The 19,911-nt window shown below is 43.8% G+C and overlaps 1 protein-coding gene and 1 pseudogene across 3 annotated transcripts in view; both read left to right on the top strand.

Annotated features, from left to right (window-relative positions):
- fbxo9 (F-box protein 9) overlaps nt 1-19,911 on the top strand; it is a 148,365-nt gene that overhangs the window by 109,890 nt on the left and 18,564 nt on the right. For all 3 annotated transcript variants that reach the window (XM_070884904.1, XM_070884903.1, XM_070884905.1), the window contains exons 9-11: nt 1,248-1,338; nt 14,917-15,012; nt 17,397-17,493. In XM_070884904.1, coding sequence (XP_070741005.1) covers nt 1,248-1,338; nt 14,917-15,012; nt 17,397-17,493 — 284 coding nt within the window. The remainder of the gene's footprint in view (nt 1-1,247; nt 1,339-14,916; nt 15,013-17,396; nt 17,494-19,911) is intronic.
- Nucleotides 2,409-2,610, top strand: LOC139267524 (U2 spliceosomal RNA; annotated as a pseudogene).

Below are 19,911 nucleotides of genomic sequence, written 5' to 3'. Positions count from 1 at the left end.
TTTCCCATAGTGGAAGAATGAATCTTCTTGCAGTGAAAGTTTCCCAGTTTCCCTCACCTGTGTGTTGCAGAAGGGGCTCACTCTCGGGAGCCTGGCCCAGCAGTGGTATGGCCATTGGCCTGCAGAGCTTGAGAGTCAATTGCCCTTTTGGCTCCTCAGACTGCTTCCCAGGATAGTGGAATGTAAGGGCATGAGCAAATTCCGTTTAGTAATGTCCCTTTCCGGCCATCATTCCTTCAGTAGGAATTCCTGAGAGAGGGGTGCAATCTGTGGAGCATTTGTAGGATGCAGTATGCTCAGTATATTTTCTTCAGCTCGTCCTCACATTCTGCTGTAAGTGCCAGTAGTGAGCATCTACTTTCACACACCTCTCCATTATCTGGCACTTTAGGTCCTGTTTCCAAGCTTTTTTTTTGAGCTTGCTGGGCCTTTCTCTGACTGGAAGGCATACACTATGCAGAGTGTGTAAATATGTCTGCAGGCATCCGTCCGGGAGTGGAAATATAGTTCCAGGAGGAACTTCTGTTCGATATTTTTTGATTGTTTAATTTTTTTCCGAGCAAAGCCACAGATCAACTAGATTGTGTAGTTACATGTCCTTTCTTTTCTCCTGCCATTAGTATTTGTATAGCCATAACCTGCTTTGCGGTGCAGATTGTACCTTTTGCTTTATTGTCAGTGCAGTTGTCCAAAGTTTCTCTGGAAGTTAAAGACTGCTTGTGTTGGTTTTCTGTTACTATACCCAAAACATTTCTACATTTTTCATTGGACTGTACACATGTGGGTTTATTCCCCTTGCTACATTTTTGTCCTGTACTCACAATTATAATGAATTTAGAAATGGTACAAGTTGGCTTGTAGAGGAATTGAATGATGAAAATTACATACAGCTTTCATCATATTGAGCCTCGACTAATCATGGAGGGTTAAGATCAAAATAACTAAACAATTTATAAATTTTAGTAAAGAACTTATTCTTTGTTTTAAAAAACAATAAAATAATGCAATCCTTACTGGACCTTCAGCAAATATAATCTTAAGCATCAACTACAACATTTGAAAGCAAAAATTAATTTAGACAATACTCCATTTTCCTATAGCTAATTTAAAAGTGAACTCCTAAAGCGTGTAGAGAATACAGAGGTATTTAAAAAGACAAAAAAATCAGAGTAATGGTGATAATGCAAATGTTTTGGGATTTATGTACTGATACTTGATACCTTCTAACAGTGTTGATATTTTTGTAGGTGTTTATATCAACAAGACAATCTATATACGTCAAGGAGAGGAGTCTCTGGATGGTTTTTACAGAGCTTGGCATCAGGTGGAATATTACAGGTACATTACCTTTGTCTTTTAAAACAAGACAAGATCATTAAAGGGGAATGGCATCTACACAGATAATCAAAACATTAAATGTGCGGGTGTTTTATTAACATGGACATGTTCCTTCCGAGGCTGGTTTGATTGAAGTCAGTCTCATAACTGTCAGAGTCTATATACTACAAATAGTAGAATTGTGCAAATTACATAAAGATGGGTCAAGATGTGATACTTTCAAAGGAGAATTTGCCCTTTTAGATATTTCATTTTTTTTTTTAACTCTTCTAATTGGTAGTGAAATCCTTATTTTTTAAATTATATCCCTACATCTCCATAGAATCCTTACATTTGAAGTTATGAAGCCAGCAGAGCTCAACTGATACTAGCCATGGGTCCAGTCAGCACGTGGCTCCATTGAATCAGCGAGGCTGGCATGCAATTATAATGTTCTCCTGATGCATTAGAGAGGTGGGTGGGGTGGCTTGACCCATCCACCTCCACGGAAGTGTGTGGGAACCTGACCCATCCACCTCCATGGCACGAACCTGGTATTGCAGTACTTCCAGGAACGGTGCAGTGGCTCTAGGCCTTTTGGCTAAGAGCATTGGCGCAGAGTGATCCTTGGCGTGTGCAAGGTGACCTCTGGCGTTTGTGATTTGACAAAGAATTGGAACGATTGGCTACGAATTTCAAAAAAAAAAAAAAAAAAATTAGAACATCGGCCTTTTGGCTAAGATCATGCGTAACTGACCTGACAGGGGAGTAACCACCATAACCCCAAGGTGGTTCTCCCTGGATCAGGAAGGTATATGCTTGCTTTTTTGGAAATAGGAGGTGGGTGGGGTGGCTTGACCCATCCACCTCCACGGAGGTGTGTGGGGGGCCTGACCCATCCACCTCCATGGCACGAACCTGGTATTGCAGTACTTCCAGGAACGGTGCAGTGGCTCTCGGCCTTTTGGCTAAGAGCATTGGCGCAGAGTGATCCTTGAATGGGCCCAAGGTGACCTCTGGCGTTTGTGATTTGACAAAGAATTGGAACGATTGGCTACAAATTTCAAAAAAAAAAAATTAGAACACGAGGTATCGCTTCTCGGCCTTTTGGCTAAGATCATGCGTAACTGACCTGACAGGGGAGTAACCACCATAACCCCAAGGTGGTTCTCCCTGGATCAGGAAGGTATATGCTTGCTTTTTTGGAAATAGGAGGTGTGTGGGGGGCCTGACCCATCCACCTCCATGGCACGAACCTGGTATTGCAGTACTTCCAGGAACGGTGCAGTGGCTCTAGGCCTTTTGGCTAAGAGCATTGGCGCAGAGTGATCCTTGATGTGTGCAAGGTGACCTCTGGCGTTTGTGATTTGACAAAGAATTGGAACGATTGGCTACGAATTTCAAAAAAAAAAAAAAAATTAGAACACGTATATCAGAAAAGTAATTTGGGATCTGAGAAATGTATTATCTAAATTACAGAACATTAGTTAATTAAATGTTATTTTCTGAGTACCGCGTAATAGATTTTAGTAAAGAAACTTATTCTTTGTTTTAAAAAAACAATAAAATAATGCAATGCTTACTGGACCTTCAGCATGAATTTTTACTGTCGTGTTCAGCAGAACTTTTGTTATTCGAAACAACATGACACCTCTCTGGTTCAGTGGGTAAATGCAACACTTGGTGTGGTACTGAATTCTACAAATCAGGAAGGATTTCAGGTTAAACCTGCATTTGAACTGCGTTAGCTGGGACAGATCACTGTGGGGGGGACCCTCTAATTCATATTATAATTGTTCTGTGTCCTTCACCTAGAAAGGAGAAAATCAGCCAGGATACCTGATCCTAATCACTCGGCATTGACCCTTGCCAGCAAGTGTGGTTTGTGTAGATCTTGGGCAAGGGCAGAATCTCGTTTGGCTCGAGTGACCCATGGTTAAATAGTCTAACAAGAACACTTGAATATCTAGCTCCTTTCGTCCCATGGCACTACACAGGAGCATTACGAGACAAAATTTGACACTGAGCCACATAAGATATTGGGGCAGGGGTCACAGAGGTAGGTTTTAAGGAGTGTCTTTGAGGAGGAGAGAGATAGTGAGCACAGCTGGCAATGGTGGGGCAATGTAACTAGGGTATTCGCAAGAGGCCTGAATTGGAGGAGCGCAGAGATCTCGGAGGGCTGGAGGAGATTGCAGAGATAGGGAGAATTGAGACCATTGAGGGATTTGAAAACCAGAATGAGAATTTTAAAATCAAGGCATCGCCGATCTGGGAATCAATGTAGGTCAGCGAGCACAAGGATAATGGGAAATATTCCCTCTAATTTTTTTTTTCCTGCGCGGGCCCTTTAAATTTGCTGGGCGGCCGAGCATGTGTGGTATCTCTACCAGCAACAGCTGGTGAATGGCCTGCATGGAACCTCAAGATCGATGCGTGGCCACGCACCTAAGGGCGAACACTAGTTATAGGTGAACGGGACTTGGTGCAAGTTTGGATACGGACTGCAGATTTGAATTAATTTTCTCTTGAACATGAGCTATCATCAGAACGGGAAATGAGCGCACTAAACATATTTGTGATGGGAACCATACTTTCGAGGAAGAGATGGTGACTTTTTGTTTCTGTTACAAATATGTTCCGTGTTTTTGCCTTATTCCTTAGTTATAATTGGGGTCGCGGGGCAGGCATGATATGATAATCATTTCAATCCGATGGCCTTTTGTGATTTATAATCCTTTAAAGAAATATATTGAAATGCTACAATTGGGTGTCGGTTATAACTCAATGATAACACTCTTGCCTCTGAGTCAGAAGGTTGTGCGTTCAAGCCTCCCCTCCAGAGATATAATGTAGGCTAGCACTTCAGTACAATACTGAGGGAATGCTGCACTGTTAGATATAGAATCATAGAAATTTACAGCACGGAAGGAGGCCATTTTGGCCCATCATGTCCGCACTGGCCAAAAAAGAGCTATCCAGCCTAATCCCACTTCCCAGCTCTTGTCCCGTAGCCCTTTGGGTTATGGCACTTCAGGTGCACATCCAAGTACTTTTTAAATGTGGTGAGGGTTTCTGCCTCCTCCACCCTTTCAGGCAGTGAGTTCCAGACCCCAACCATCCTCTAGGTGAAGAAATTTCCCCTCAAATCCCCTCTAAACCTTCTACCAATGACTTGACATCTATGCCCCCTGGTTGTTGATCCCTCTGCTAAGGGAAATAGGTCCTTCCTATCCATTCTATCTACACCCCTCATAATTATGTACACCTCAATAAGGTCTCCCCTCAGCCTCCTCTGTTTCAAAGAAAACAACCCTAGCCTATCCAATCTTTCCTCAGAGCTAAAATTCTCCAGTCCAGGCAACATCCTCATAAATCTCCTCTGTACTTTCTCTACTGCAATCACATCTTTTCTATAATGTGGTGACTATAACTGCACGATATATGCCGTTTTTCAGATGAGACGTTAAACCGAGGATCCGTCTGCCCACTCAGGTAGATGTAAAAAAAATCCCATGGGCTAGAACCTCCACTTTTTGTGCATGCTTAACGCCCACTTAGTGCCCATTTTTCCGCTGAAATGACATATAATGCCCATATGTCGCCGATTTTGGCACAAAATGTAAACTGACGGGCTTTTTTTCGAAGACTTATCGCCAAGTGTTATTTTCTCAATGTGCTTAACACCGGGAAAAAATATTACCGCCCGCCCACTTTTTTGGGGTGAAATCAACGCCCATAATATCGCCCAGCATTACTTTCCGCACGGAATTAATGCCAGGATTCAATATGAACACCCGCCCACTATTTTTTGTCGTAAAGAGCATATTTACACAAACTAGCGGCCATGGAGATCACCCATCGTCAATTTCAACACCTCGCACACACATCGGCCACAATATCGCTCGCTCACAAAAACGGCCACAAAAAGTGGAACTAACCACAACGGGCGGCAGCGGTGTGGTTGGGATTTGTTAAATGAGGAGCTGATATCTGAACGATTTGTCTGAAAGAGCGCTGATGTGAGTGACAACGCTGACACACTGCTGTGTATGTGCAGCTCAGACATTAATGGTGCCCATCATCTTGGTGCCAGTTAAAGTTTATGCTGATTGATGTTAAGTTGTATTTAACTCTTTCATGGTAAGGAATCACCAGTTTGTAACGGTCCAACTATCTGAAACAATGCGCAACAAGGTTATGTTCAATAACAAAAGTTTAATACCAACATTAGTCTGAAATCATAAGTATCACAGCCAATAACACCCAACACTTACCCACACCCCACTTTTTCCATCATTGACATAAATCACATGTTCAACATGTCCAGCAACACAGAATACAAAGGCAAAGCAGTAGCATGGTCCCCAGCCCCCATATATTGCAACAAATTGCATACACCCACATAGAAACATAGAAAATAGGTGCAGGAGTAGGCCATTCAGCCCTTCGAGCCTTCACCGCCATTCAATGAGGTCATGGCTGAACATGCAACTTCAGTACCCCATTCCTGCTTTCTCGCCATACCCCTTGATCCCCCTAGTAGTAAGGACTTCATCTAACTCCTTTTTGAATATATTTAGTGAATTGGCCTCAACAACTTTCTGTGGTAGAGAATTCCACAGGTTCACCACTCTCTGGGTGAAGAAGTTTCTCCTCATCTCGGTCCTAAATGGCTTACCCCTTATCCTTAGACTGTGTCCCCTGGTTCTGGACTTCCCCAACATTGGGAACATTCTTCCTGCATCTAACCTGTCTAACCCCGTCAGAATTGTAAACGTTTCTATGAGGTCCCCTCTCATTCTTCTGAACTCCAGTGAATACAAGCCCAGTTGATCCAGTCTTTCTTGATAGGTCAGTCCCGCCATCCCGGGAATCAGTCTGGTGAACCTTCGCTGCACTCCCTCAATAGCAAGAATGTCCTTCCTCAGGTTAGGAGACTAAAACTGTACACAATACTCCAGGTGTGGCCTCACCAAGGCCCTGTACAACTGTAGCAAATCCCCTCGCTATGAAGGCCAACATGCCATTTGCTTTCTTAACCGCCTGCTGTACCTGCATGCCAACCTTCAATGACTGATGTACCATGACACCCAGGTCTCGTTGCACCTCCCCTTTTCCTAATCTGTCACCATTCAGATAATAGTCTGTCTCTCTGTTTTTACCACCAAAGTGGATAACCTCACATTTATCCACATTATACTTCATCTGCCATGCATTTGCCCACTCACCTAACCTATCCAAGTCGCTCTGCAGCCTCATAGCATCCTCCTCGCAGCTCACACTGCCACCCAACTTAGTGTCATCCACAAATTTGGAGATACTACATTTAATCCCCTCGTCTAAATCATTAATGTACAGTGTAAACAGCTGGGGCCCCAGCACAGAACCTTGCGGTACCCCACTAGTCACTGCCTGCCATTCTGAAAAGTCCCCATTTACTCCTACTCTTTGCTTCCTGTCTGACAACCAGTTCTCAATCCATGTCAGCACACTGCCCCCAATCCCATGTGCTTTAACTTTGCACATTAATCTCTTGTGTGGGACCTTGTCGAAAGCCTTCTGAAAGTCCAAATATACCACATCAACTGGTTCTCCCTTGTCCACTCTACTGGAAACATCCTCAAAAAATTCCAGAAGATTTGTCAAGCATGATTTCCCTTTCACAAATCCATGCTGACTTGGACCTATCATGTCACCTCTTTCCAAATGCACTGCTATGACATCCTTAATAATTGATTCCATCATTTTACCCACTACCGATGTCAGGCTGACCGGTCTATAATTCCCTGTTATCTCTCTCCCTCCTTTTTTTAAAAGTGGGGTTACATTGGCTACCCTCCACTCGATAGGAACTGATCCAGAGTCAATGGAATGTTGGAAAATGACTGTCAATGCATCCGCTATTTCCAAGGCCACCTCTTCAAGTACTCTGGGATGCAGTCCATCAAGCCCATGGGATTTATCGGCCTTCAATCCCATCAATTTCCCCAACACAATTTCCCGACTAATAAGGATTTCCCTCAGTTCCTTCTCCTTACTAGACCCTCTGACCCCTTTTATATCCGGAAGGTTGTTTGTGTCCTCCTTAGTGAATACCGAACCAAAGTACTTGTTCAATTGGTCCGCCATTTCTTTGTTCCCCGTTATGACTTCGCCTGATTCTGACTGCAGGGGGCCTACGTTTGTCTTTACTAACCTTTTTCTCTTTACATATCTATAGAAACTTTTGCAATCCGTCTTAATGTTCCCTGCAAGCTTCTTCTCGTACTCCATTTTCCCTGCTCTAATCAAACCCTTTGTCCTCCTCTGCTGAGTTCTAAATTTCTCCCAGTCCCCGGATTCGCTGCTATTTCTGGCCAATTTGTATGCCACTTCCTTGGCTTTAATACTATCCCTGATTTCCCTTGATAGCCACGGTTGAGCCACCTTCCCTTTTTTATTTTTACGCCAGACAGGAATGTACAATTGTTGTAGTTCATCCATGCGGTCTCTAAATGTCTGCCATTGCCCATCCATAGTCAACCCCTTAAGTATCATTCACCAATCTATCCTAGCCAATTCACGCCTCATACCTTCAAAGTTAGCCTTCTTTAAGTTCTGGACCATGGTCTCTGAATTAACTGTTTCATTCTCCATCCTAATGTAGAATTCCACCATATTATGGTCACTCTTCCCCAAGGGGCCTCGCTCAACGAGATTGCTAATTAATCCTCTCTCATTACACAACACCCAGTCGAAGATGGCCTCCCCCCTAGTTGGTTCCTCGACATATTGGTCGAGAAAACCATCCCTTATGCACTCCAGGAAATCCTCCACCGTATTGCTTCCAGTTTGGTTAGCCCAATCTATGTGCATATTAAAGTCACTCATTATAACTGCTGCACCTTTATTGCATGCACCCCTAATTTCCTGTTTGATGCCCTCCCCAACATCACTACTACTGTTTGGAGGTCTGTACACAACTCCCACTAACGTTTTTTGCCCTTTGGTGTTCTGCAGCTCTACCCATATAGATTCCACATCATCCAAGCTAATGTCCTTCCTAACTATTGCATTAATCTCCTCTTTAACCAGCAATGCTACCCCACCTCCTTTTCCTTTTATTCTATCCTTCCTGAATGTTGAATACCCCTGGATGTTGAGTTCCCAGCCCTGATCATCCTGGAGCCACGTCTCTGTAATCCCAATCACATCATATTTGTTAACATCTATTTGCACAGTTAATTCATCCACCTTATTACGGATACTCCTTGCATTAAGACACAACGCCTTCAGGCTTGTTTTTTTAACACCCTTTGTCCTTTTAGAATTTTGCTGTACAGTGGCCCTTTTTGTTCTTTGCCTTGGGTTTCTCTGCCCTCCACTTTTCCTCATCTCCTTTCTGTCTTTTGCTTTTGTTCTCCTTTTTGTCTCCCTCTGTCTCCCTGCATTGGTTCCCATCCCCCTGCCATATTTGTTTAACTCCTCCCCAACAGCACTAGCAAACACTCCCCCTAGGACATTGGTTCCGGTCCTGCCCAGGTGCAGACCGTCTGGTTTGTACTGGTCCCACCTCCCCCAGAACCGGTTCCAATGCCCCAGGAATTTGAATCCCTCCCTGCTGCACCACTGCTCAAGCCACATATTCATCTGCGCTATCCTGCGATTCCTACTCTGACTAGCACGTGGCACTGGTAGCAAATCCGAGATTACTACTTTTGAGGTCCTACTTTTTAATTTAGCTCCTATATCCCTTGATCCCTTTAGCGTAAGGGCCACATCTAACTCCCTTTTGAATATATCTAACGAACTGGCCTCAACAAATTTCTGTGGTAGAGAATTCCACATGCTCACAATTCTCTGAGTGAAGAAGTTTCTCCTTATCTTGGTCCTAAATGGTTTACCCCTTACCCTTAGACTGTGACCCCTGGTTCTGGACTTCTCCAACATCGGGAACTTTCTTCCTGCATCTAACCTGTCCAATCCTGTCAGAATTTTATATGTTTCTATGAGATCCCCTTTCATTTTTCTAAATTCCATTGACTATAAGCCTAGTCGATCCAATCTTTCTTCGTATATCAGTCCAGCCATCCTGGGAATCAGTCTGGTGAACCTTCGCTGCACTCCCTCAATAGCAAGAATGTCCTTCCTCAGATTAGGAGACCAAAACTGTACACAATATTCAAGGTGTGGCCTCACCCAGGCCCTGTACAACTGTAGTAAGACCTCCCTTTTCTATACTCAAATCCTCTCGCAATGAAGGCCAACATGCCATTTGCCTTCTTCACCGTCTGTTGTACCTGCATGCCAACTTTCAATGACTGATGTACCATGACACCCAGGTCTCGTGGCACCTCCCCTTTTCCTAATCTTTCACCATTCAGATAATATTCTGCCTTCCTGTTTTTGCCACCAAAGTGGATAACCTCACATTTATCCACATTATACTGCATCTGCCATGCATTTGGCCACTCACCTAACCTGTCCAAGTCACCCTGCAGCCTCTTATCATCCTTCTCACAGCTCACACTGCCATCCAACTTAGTGTCATCTGCAAACTTGGAGATAGTACGTTCAATTCCTTCATCTAAATCATTAATGTATATTGTAAATAGCTGGGGTCCTAGTCACTGTCTGCCATTCTGAAAAGGACCCGTTTATCCCGACTCTCTGCTTCCTGTCTGCCAACCAGTTCTCTATCCACGCCAATACATTACCCCCAATACCATGTGCTTTAACTTTGCATACTAATCTCTTGTGTGGGACCTTGTCAAAAGCCTTTTGAAAATCCAAATACACCACATCCACTGGTTCACTCTTGTCAGGTCTACTAGTTGCATCCTCAAAAAATTCTGGAAGATTTATCAAACATGATTTCCCTTTCATAAATCTATGCTGACTTGGACCGATCCCTTCACTTCTTTCCAAATGCGCTGCTAATACACCTTTAATAATTGATTCCAACATTTTCCCCACTACCGATGTCAGGCTAACCGGTCTATAATTCCCTGTTTTCTCTATCCCTCCTTTTTTAAAAAGTGTGGTTACATTAGCTCCCCTTCAATCCATAGGAACTGATCCAGAGTCTATAGAATGTTGGAAAATGACCACCAATGCAACAACTATTTCTAGGGCCACTTCCTTAAGTACTCTGGGATGCAGACTATCAGGCCCTGGGGATTTATCGGTCTTCAATCCCATCAATTTCCCTAACACAATATGACTAATAAGGATTTCCTTCAGTTCCTCCTTCTAGCTAGACCCTCGGTCCCCTCGAATTTCCGGAAGGTTATTTAGAGATGGAGATCTAACACAGCCATCACCTGCGCACATGCACCTCACTTTCCTTCCCCCCCCCCCCCCCTCCCCTCCCCTTCTCCCCACCTCTACCCCTTCCCCTCCTTGCTCCACGGCGCCTGGCCGAGGAACTCCTCAGGCGGTGCCTCATTGGGGGTGATGAAGGCAGATGCGTTGGTTACACGGGTACAGGAGCGGGGGATGCCAAGGGGGCAACATTCTCTGATGCAGAAGCAGGATCTTGGTCCTTGCTCTCATCTGTCGTTCGCAGTGGTGGTGCGGAACCTAGGGGTGAAGTGCCGCGCTCGGGGACCACTGGGAACCCTCTGCCTCCAGTGTTCCTGGCTACCAGCTCCAGGGCCGCCTCCATCCCTTCCATGTTATATCTTATTTGTTGGACAAAAACTTGGTGCCAACTATGTTCTTGGTGCTTAGTAGGCTTTTTGCTACTGGTGAATCTCCGTCGTGCCTCCCACAACAGCCAGACAAGCACACACCACAGCCACACATGCGTTCAGTGCCTCTGAGCTCCCTCCCTCTCTTTCTCCTCTTCTGCGCATGTCATGATGACCCTTGACCTCCTGAATCACAGGAATCGAGCGTTGCCATGCCGTTGCTAAAGACGGCCACACTTTACGGCAGAAAGTCAAAAAAATTTACTGCTACCGCCCATTTGATATCACTCGCGGTAACGCCCATTTCCTGAACTATTAGAGAGCCAGAGATAGAAACATAGTTAAATACAGATACGGAACCAATGAGGAATAATAAAACTGACTTAACGACTCAGTAACCTAGTTAATGATTAACCCAATGTACATGACACAAGACATTTTATTATAAAAATACAATATACACACACCGTATACAACACTCAGCATTAGACAGAACTGCCTTCATCTTACTCACTGTTATTTGAAAGCAACCTCCAACTCTCCAAGCCACTATCAGACAGAAAAGAGGGTGAAACGAGGATGCCTGAGCCCAGTGATAGAGTTCCAGACTGTACTCGGAATGCAGGGAGGCCAGTGCTGAGGCCGGGACAGTAGGTACCCAGGGCCTGACAGGGAAACGAGCAGTGTGGGAGTATTCAGAGCTGGCAGACAGGTCTGGAGGTAGCCACGAGCATCAACCCAGGCTGTCAATTTAAAGCATGGCGTTGGAAAGGTTGAAGAACCTGATGTTGGGGCTCTCTGCTTTCATATGCTGCAGAGGAAGAACAAAAAAAGCTATTGCTTGTATGCTTTTTAGTGTTACAGATACAAGGCAGCCAGCTAAGCCATTTAGAACCAAGATGAAGAGAAAGTTTCAGAAAGCAGCCCACTTACAACATGATTTTCATAATTCCATCCAAAAATAATGAAACAAATCCATGGCCCACCTATCAGATCCCTCACCAGTCACCACAGTTCCACAGAGAGCAGAAAATATGATTTTAATACACACCGACTGTTCCACATGCTGTCACTGCTGACCACACAGAGCGATCAATAGACCAGAGAGAGGGAATTGGAGATCAGGGCACGAAAGAGAAGAGAGCAGCAGGTTAACCACATGTAGTGTCCTGACTGCAAAGTTTTACTTTTTTTTAAATGCTGAAATAAAATTATCCTTTTAAAGGTTAACTCCATTTGATTTAATACCTAGTATCTCAGGAGCAACATTATTTGTTCAGGTGCACACTTTCATGGGTCACAGAGTTTGCTCTCTTCAGCAGCCCCTTTTTATTACCTTAAATCTATGTCCTCTGGTTATCGACCCTCCTGCCAGTGGAAACAGTTTCTCCCTATCTACTCTGTCAAAACCCTTCAGAATTTTCTACATCTCTATTACATCTCCCCACAACCTTAAATCATAGAATGGGTATTCGGCCCGTCGAGCCCATGCCGACTCTCAGCTAGTCCCACTCCCCTGCCCTTTCCCTGTAGCCCTGCAATTTCTTTTTCCTACAGATACTTATCCAACTCCCTTTTGAAAGATACGATTAAGTCTGCCTCCACCACCCTTTTTCAGGCAGTGCATTCCAGATCCAAACCACTCACTACATAAGAACATGTTTTCTTACATCGCCTTTGCTTCTTTTGCCAATCATCTTAAATCTGTGTCCTCTGGTTCTTGACCCTTCTGCCAATAGGAACAGTTTCTCTCTATCTACTCTGTCCAGACCCCTCATGATTTTGAACACCTCTATCAAATCTCCTCTCAATTTTCTCTGCTCCAAGGAAAACAACCCCAGCTTCTCCAGTCTATCAATGTAACTGAAGTCCCTCATTTCTGGAATCATTCCGTAAATCTTTTCTGCACCTTCTCTAAGGCCTCCACATCCTTCTTAAAGTGTGGTACCCAGAATTGGACACATTACTCCAGTTGGGGCCGAATCAGTGTTTTATACAGATTCATCATAATTTTCACACTTTTGTACTCTTATACCTCTATTTATGAAGCCCAGGATCCCAGAAATCTTTTTAACTGCCTTCTCAACCTGCCCTGCCACCTTCAATGATTTGTGCACAAATACGGCCAGATTTCTCTGTTCATGCACCCCCTTTAGGATTGTACCATTTAGTTTATGTGTCCTCTCCTCATTCTTTCTACCAAAATGTATCACTTCATACTTTTGTGCATTAAATTTCATCTGCCACGTGTCCGCCCATTCCACCAGCCTGTCTATGTCTTCCTGAAATCTATCACTCTCCTCACTGTTCACTATACTATTCTCTGCAATAGAGAACCTCAGCTTCTCAAGTCTCTGCGCATAACTGAAGTCCCTCATCCCTGGTACCATTCTGGTAACTCTCCTCTGCACCCTCTCCAAGCCATTCATATTTTTCCTATAATGTGGCGCCCAGGACTGAACACAATACTATAGCTGAGGTGAAACCAGTGATTTTATACGGTTTTGGAATAACTTATTTGCTTTTGTACTCTAGGCCTCTTTTTATAAAGCCCAAGATTCTGTATGCTTTTTAACAGGTCTCCAAGGTACTGAACCCCCCCCAGGTGTCTCTGTTCTGGGACCCATTTTAAAATTGTACCATTTAGTTTATATTGCCCCTCTCCTTTCCAAAATGCATCACTGCCATCTCCAAATTGAATGAATGATGGGAGTCTGGGGCAAGGAAAAGAACTTGTGTTTATATAGCACCAATCATATGCTTGGGATTTCCTGAAGTGTTTCACAGCCAAATAATTACTTTTGAAGTGTAGTCAGTGTTGTTTTATGGGCAAGGAAGTGAAGGAAAGCAGATGTCTAAAAGATAAATAAGGTATAAATTAGAGTTATGGTGACTGATAGAGATGTCTTTATATATAGATTATGGATTTCTTTCAGAATGTTTGGGAGAAAAGTAGGGGGAATCATTTTATATCTTGTAAAATAGGGGAAAGAAGAGAGAATGGGCAAAAGGACAATAAGGCAAACAGAATGGATGTTTTAAACTTTAACTTGCGGTTTTGCATTTAATTAGCTTGTGTTATTGTAGCACTGATTGTTTCATCCTTTCAACGCGTGAGCTAAAAACTTGTGAAATTGGCCAGAGGTTGCAAGTGTGTGAATGCCTTGGAGAGGGTGCAGAGGAGATTTACCATAATGGTACCAGGGATGAGTGACTTCAGTTATGTGGAGAGACTGGAGAAGCTGTGATTGTTCGCTTTATTACAGAGGAGGTTATGGGGAGATTTAATAGAGGTGGTCAAAATTCTGAAGGGTTTTGATAAAGCAGATGGGGCGAAACTGTTTCCACTGGCAGGAGGGTCGATAACCAGAGGATGCAGATTTAATCATTGGTAAAATATTAAAATTTACTTTAAAAATCCTCTACAGAGATCATTATTTGAGCACTGTAGTTTTTTTTTAATTCTGCTTTGACTGGTTTTCTCTAACTCAGCAATCCCATTATTTCCCCTCATTTGTGTGTGATTCTAAGAATCTTTTGAATTCATGAATTTTCAGTATGCAGTTCAGTATGCTCACATTCATTTTTTCAACATTTATTTGAACGAATGTCTCAAAAATGTTCTTGTGTAGGCATTTTTGTTGAGTCGTGCTTATTTTATACTTGAGTTTTGATCCACTTGTTAAATTTCATAAGTACCTCATGACACGATTATTGTTTTGAGACCCATGCAGGATCAACGTAAAAGTTCCACCTATCATGAAAATGAAAGTTGAAATGGGAAATTCTAAGATATAGTCCAAAGAGTGTTGCACGTTTTTCCATTAAAGAATGCATCTAACTTCAGTTTGCAATGTACACATGCCTGTTCTGAGTACAGGATTTACAATTACTGATCCTTGTTTGATATTTTTCATATAACCAGATATCTGCGATTCTTCCCAGATGGTCAGGTAATAATGCTGACCACGCCAGAAGATCCTCAATCCATAGTCCCCCGTTTATCCGTCAGGTCTCCAAGGTAAAGATCAGGAGGTGTTCAGAGATCAACCATGCCATGTATTCTAAAAGGATGCTAATATTTGCAGCCTATACTGTAAGACAACTGATCACATTGCATTGTCAATTCTACGCACACTGTATCAGATCTATCAAGTGTCCCGTGACATTGTTCACGTTGAGTAAGGGATGCATTGTTGTAACATTAGGGGTGTTATGTCATGTAATGCACAATGTCAGGTCAAAATCTGTTCTATCAAATCAACCGAGTGATGGGGAAAGTGTGATACTTGTAGGAGATGCGTACTATGTATAACACTCTTAATAATGTACTACTCAATTTTCTGTGGCATTGCAGGGTGGGTGAGCAAGACCTAATCCAGTCTCGGCTCAACCAGGGCTAGAGGGTGGAGGGAAGAGATGGAAGAGGGAGGGAGGAGAGAAACAGAGGAGGGGGTGAATGGAGCAGGATGGAGGGCAAGATGAGAAGGGGAGAGAAAGAGGATGTGCCAGACAGGATGGGGAAGGAGACAGCGATTGGAGGAGCAGGCGGGCCATGAAATTTCTGTCAGCAACGGAAATAACTTAATCGGTTAAAGGGTGTGAGATGGTTTCTGGATCTGTCGGAAGGAAAGTTGCAGTGCATATTGTTCAGAAGTGGGGGTGGGGGGGAGGGGGTAGTACTTAACCAAGAATACCATCAATGGGGGCTGAAAAATAGATTATGTGGGAGGGAGAGTCATCCTGAGATATATTCTGCATTTTTACCAATCTGAATATATGTTGGGGTAGGCAGGAGAGGATTGTTGGCACAAAATTATATTCAGGGTGGAGGTGGAGAGGCTCGCAGGCCTAAAATTCCATGAGTGCGGCGAGGTTTATGATGCTATTGAAGGGCTGAATGGCCTACTGCTATTCTTGTGTATATGGATTTTCAAGGCGTTTGTTACAGTACCACATAATAAACGTGTTAGTAAAATTGAAGCCCATGTGATTAAAGGGGCAATGCAGCGTAGATACAAAATTGGCTGAGGGACAAAGCAGAGAGTAGTAGTGAACAGTTATTTTTCACACTGGAGGGAAGTGTATAGTGGGGTTCCCCAGGGGTCAGTATTAGGACCACTACTCTTTTTGATGAATATTCATGACCTAGACTTTGGTACACAGGGCATAATTTCAAAGTTTGCAGATGACACGATACTCAGAAATGTGGCAAACAGTGAGGAAGATATTAACAGACTTCAGGAGGACTTAGATAGATTGGTAAAATAGGCACACATATGACAGATGTAAGTTAACGCAGAGAAATGTGAAGTGATGCATTTTAGCAGGAAGAATAGGGAGAGGCAATATAAACTAAATGGTGCAATCTTAAAGCGGGTGTGGTATCAGAGAGACCTGGGGGTGTACATACACAAATCTTTGAAGGTGGCAGAAGGCTGTTAAAAAAATGGTTGATGGTTCAGATGGTTGAGAAGACTTTTTTTAAAAAAGCATACAGGATCCTTGGCTTTATAAATAGAGGCATAGAGTACAAAAGCAAGGAAGTTATGCTAAACATTTCTAAATTGTAGGTTAGACTCCAGCTGGAGTATTGTGTCCAATTCTGGGCACCACACTTTTTAAGGAGGCTGATGAGGTCTTGGAGAAGGTGCAGAGGAGATGCACTAGAATGGTATCAGGAATGTGGGACTTAAGTTATGTGGAGAGACTAAAGAAGCTGGGGTTGTTGTCTTTAGAGCAGAGAAGGTGAAAGGAATATTAGACAGATGTGTTCAAAATCATGATGGGTTTTGATAGAGTAAATAAGGAGAAACTGTTTCCAGTTGCAGAAGGGTCAATAACCAGAACACACAGATTTAAGGTAATTGTCAAAAGAACCAGAGGTGAGATGAGGAAACATTTTTTTTACACTGCGAGTTATGATGATTTGGAATGCACTGCTTGAAAGGGCAATGAAAAACTATTCAATACTAACTTCAAAAGGGTATTGGATAAATGTTTGAGGGGGCAATGGGATTAATTGATCACTCTTTTAAAGAGCCAGCACAGGCTGATGGGCCAAATAACCGCCTTATGTACTGCATCATTCTATGATTTTATTGAGTGATGGGATATTGGGTGAACTCCTGAAATATAATAACCTTTTTGAATTTCCAGCATGTAATTTTCCTTTTTATTTTACTGTCAGTATGTTGCAAATTACTTTTAGAAATTTGAAAGTCAAGTGTTTGTGTCCCATCAAGATGTGGAGCTATAATAAAAGCAATAGTTGGAAAATAGCTAGTTCTATTAATTGAAACAGAGGTCATGTTTAAAGCCAAGTCACATGCATTTGTTTCATTTGACCTGCCATGATTTGTTGAATTTGGAACACTCAAGGGAGTTCTTTTTGCTTCACCTTAGAATGGATGCTGTTCTCTTTGGTCATTATCGTCTCTCACAAGAAACAGATAACCAAACCAAAGTATTTGTTGTTCTGGCTAAGAGGAAGAAGGAGGAGGTAGGTACTTGTTGCCTGCAGGACTGCAGATTGTAGCACTCTACACATAAGCAACAGGAAATTATTTTATTTAGAAATCAATGGGTGTGGCATACATTTTTTTTAATTGATTACATAACTTCATGGTTTGATAAACAATAATTGGGAAGTACTCAAAGAAAAAGAGTAATTGCTCATTAGTTTGGAAATTTTGTTAAAGGTTGCTACAGACACACATTAAGGGCCCAAGTTTCGAGCCGCGCCTAGAACGGCGCAGTCCCGACCTGGACGCCTGTTTTTCGCGCCACAAAGTGCGCCTAAAAAAACCCTCCATATTCTCCACCTCCCTGCAGGTCCTCTGGCCCTCGGCGCAGCGCAGCAGGAGCTGTAGGGGGCGGAGCCAGGTCCCTGTGCTGAAAACAGTGCCGGGACCTCTGCACATGCGCGCTACAGTGGGCACGCAAGTGCAGTAGCTCCAGGCGCCCGAAACTGTGTGGGAGGGGCCCGAAGCTCGCAGCCCCTAGCCCTGGCCGAATGGCCTCACTGGGACTGCGTGAATAAGGCTCCTCCCACGGCCAGCTTTTGCTTCCTCCCGACCCGGACCAGACCCGACACCCGCTCCCCGCCTCTGGACTCGACCCGACCCGACTCCCGATTTCCCCCCCCCCCCTCCCGATTCCCCCCCCCCCCCCCCCCGGAACCGACCCGACTCCTGCTCCCGCTGCCCCCCCGGACCGGACCCGACTCCCGCGCTCTCACCCCCCCCCCCCCCGGACTGGACCCGACCCTCGCTCTCTCTCTCTCGCTCTCTCTCTCCCCCCCCTCGACTGGACCCGACCCGACTCCCGCTTCCCCTCCCTCCCCCCGGACTGGATCCGACCTGACCTCCCCAAACCGAACCTCCCTCCCCCTGACCCGAACCGAACCTCCCTCCCCCCAACCCGAACTGAACCTCCCGACCCAACGCCACCTACCTGTAAATCTGGTGCTGGGGACGGGCCCTGCCCAAAGTTTCGGGCCCGGCCCATTCAGCCTTCGGTCCCGCCGGCAAACCGCTGCCTGAAAGGCATGCCTGAAGCACTTTCACACAGGTAGAAACATGGTTTATTTAATATTTTCTTTGCTTATAAATTTTTATTGAGGTTGGATTTATTTTTATAATATTTGTATAAGTATAACTAAGGATTTATTGCAGAATTTAATGACTTCCCTTTTTCCCCCCCCCCACCTCGTTCCCTACGCCTAATTTGTAACCTGCGCCTGATTTTTTAATGTGTAGACAAGGTTTTTTCAAGCGTACAAAAATCTTCACTTACTCCATTCTAAGTTAGTTTGGAGTACGTTTTCACTGTGGAAACTTTGAAATCAGGCGTCAGTGGCCAGACACGCCCCCTTTTGAAAAAAAAATTCTGTTCCAAAGTGAAACTGTTCTACCTGACTAGAACTGCAGAAAACTAAATGTGGAGAATTCCAATTTCTAAGATACTCCGTTCTACACCAGTTGCTCCTAAAAATCAGGAGCAAATCATGTGGAAACTTGGGGCCTAAGTAACTAACACACTGGTTCAGTGGGTTAGTGCTCTATGTGATGTGACACTCACTGACGACTAAGGTCCCAAATTCAATCCCTATTCTGTGTTAATTTAGCTGGTGTCTGTTGGAATAGTTGGGCTGCAATTGTCCTCATTGTCAAGTTAGGAAAGTTGGCCTTGATATTCCAAATCTTGAGCTTTCTGTACCCAGAAGTGTCTTCGTTGTTTTGATTAGGTATACGGTGGTAACAACGCAAATAGGGAAGCAAACCATTGGATCTGGAATTTCTTCAGGCTGTCTAACCTAACTGTAACCACTAGTTGGATATTATTTTTGAAGCTATTAGTAAAGAACCAGCTAGAAAAATATAGAGACTACGGGCTGGAATTTGCATCCGGATTGCCCCCACCCGATCGTTAGCGGTATTCTGGTGGTTGCATCTTTTTAACCGCGTTTTAGGGTCGGCGGCAAAGCGTTGTGATAAGCGAAGTCAAGCAGGTGGCCAAACCGGGATAAAATTTGTCGATCAGCTTAACTGTAGAAAGAAAAATGGCCAGAAAAGCTTCTCTGCGCATGCACGACCATTCTGCGCAGAGAAGAGAAGGACAGCACTCAACATTTTCAAGCTGCAGAGATTGGTTCATGTCAGTGAAGCTGTGAGGACTTTTCGGGTTTTTTGAGGAGTATTTAGTATCTTGACAGTTATATCATATTGTAAAAGAATCCAATAATATAACATAATAATTGTACTAATAAATCTATAATAAATAAATAATTATTTAAATTGACATATATATCAATACAAGTGAGAATCAAGCCATGGAAGTGGAGAGGGCGTTAGGTGGGAGGAAGAGGGCCACTCGTTTCTCGGAGGAAGCCCAGGAGTCATTGGTGGAGGAAGTGGAG

Source organism: Pristiophorus japonicus, chromosome 7, assembly GCF_044704955.1.
Source record: "Pristiophorus japonicus isolate sPriJap1 chromosome 7, sPriJap1.hap1, whole genome shotgun sequence".
NCBI lineage: Eukaryota > Metazoa > Chordata > Chondrichthyes > Pristiophoridae > Pristiophorus > Pristiophorus japonicus.
This window is presented reverse-complemented; position numbering and strand designations above follow the sequence as displayed.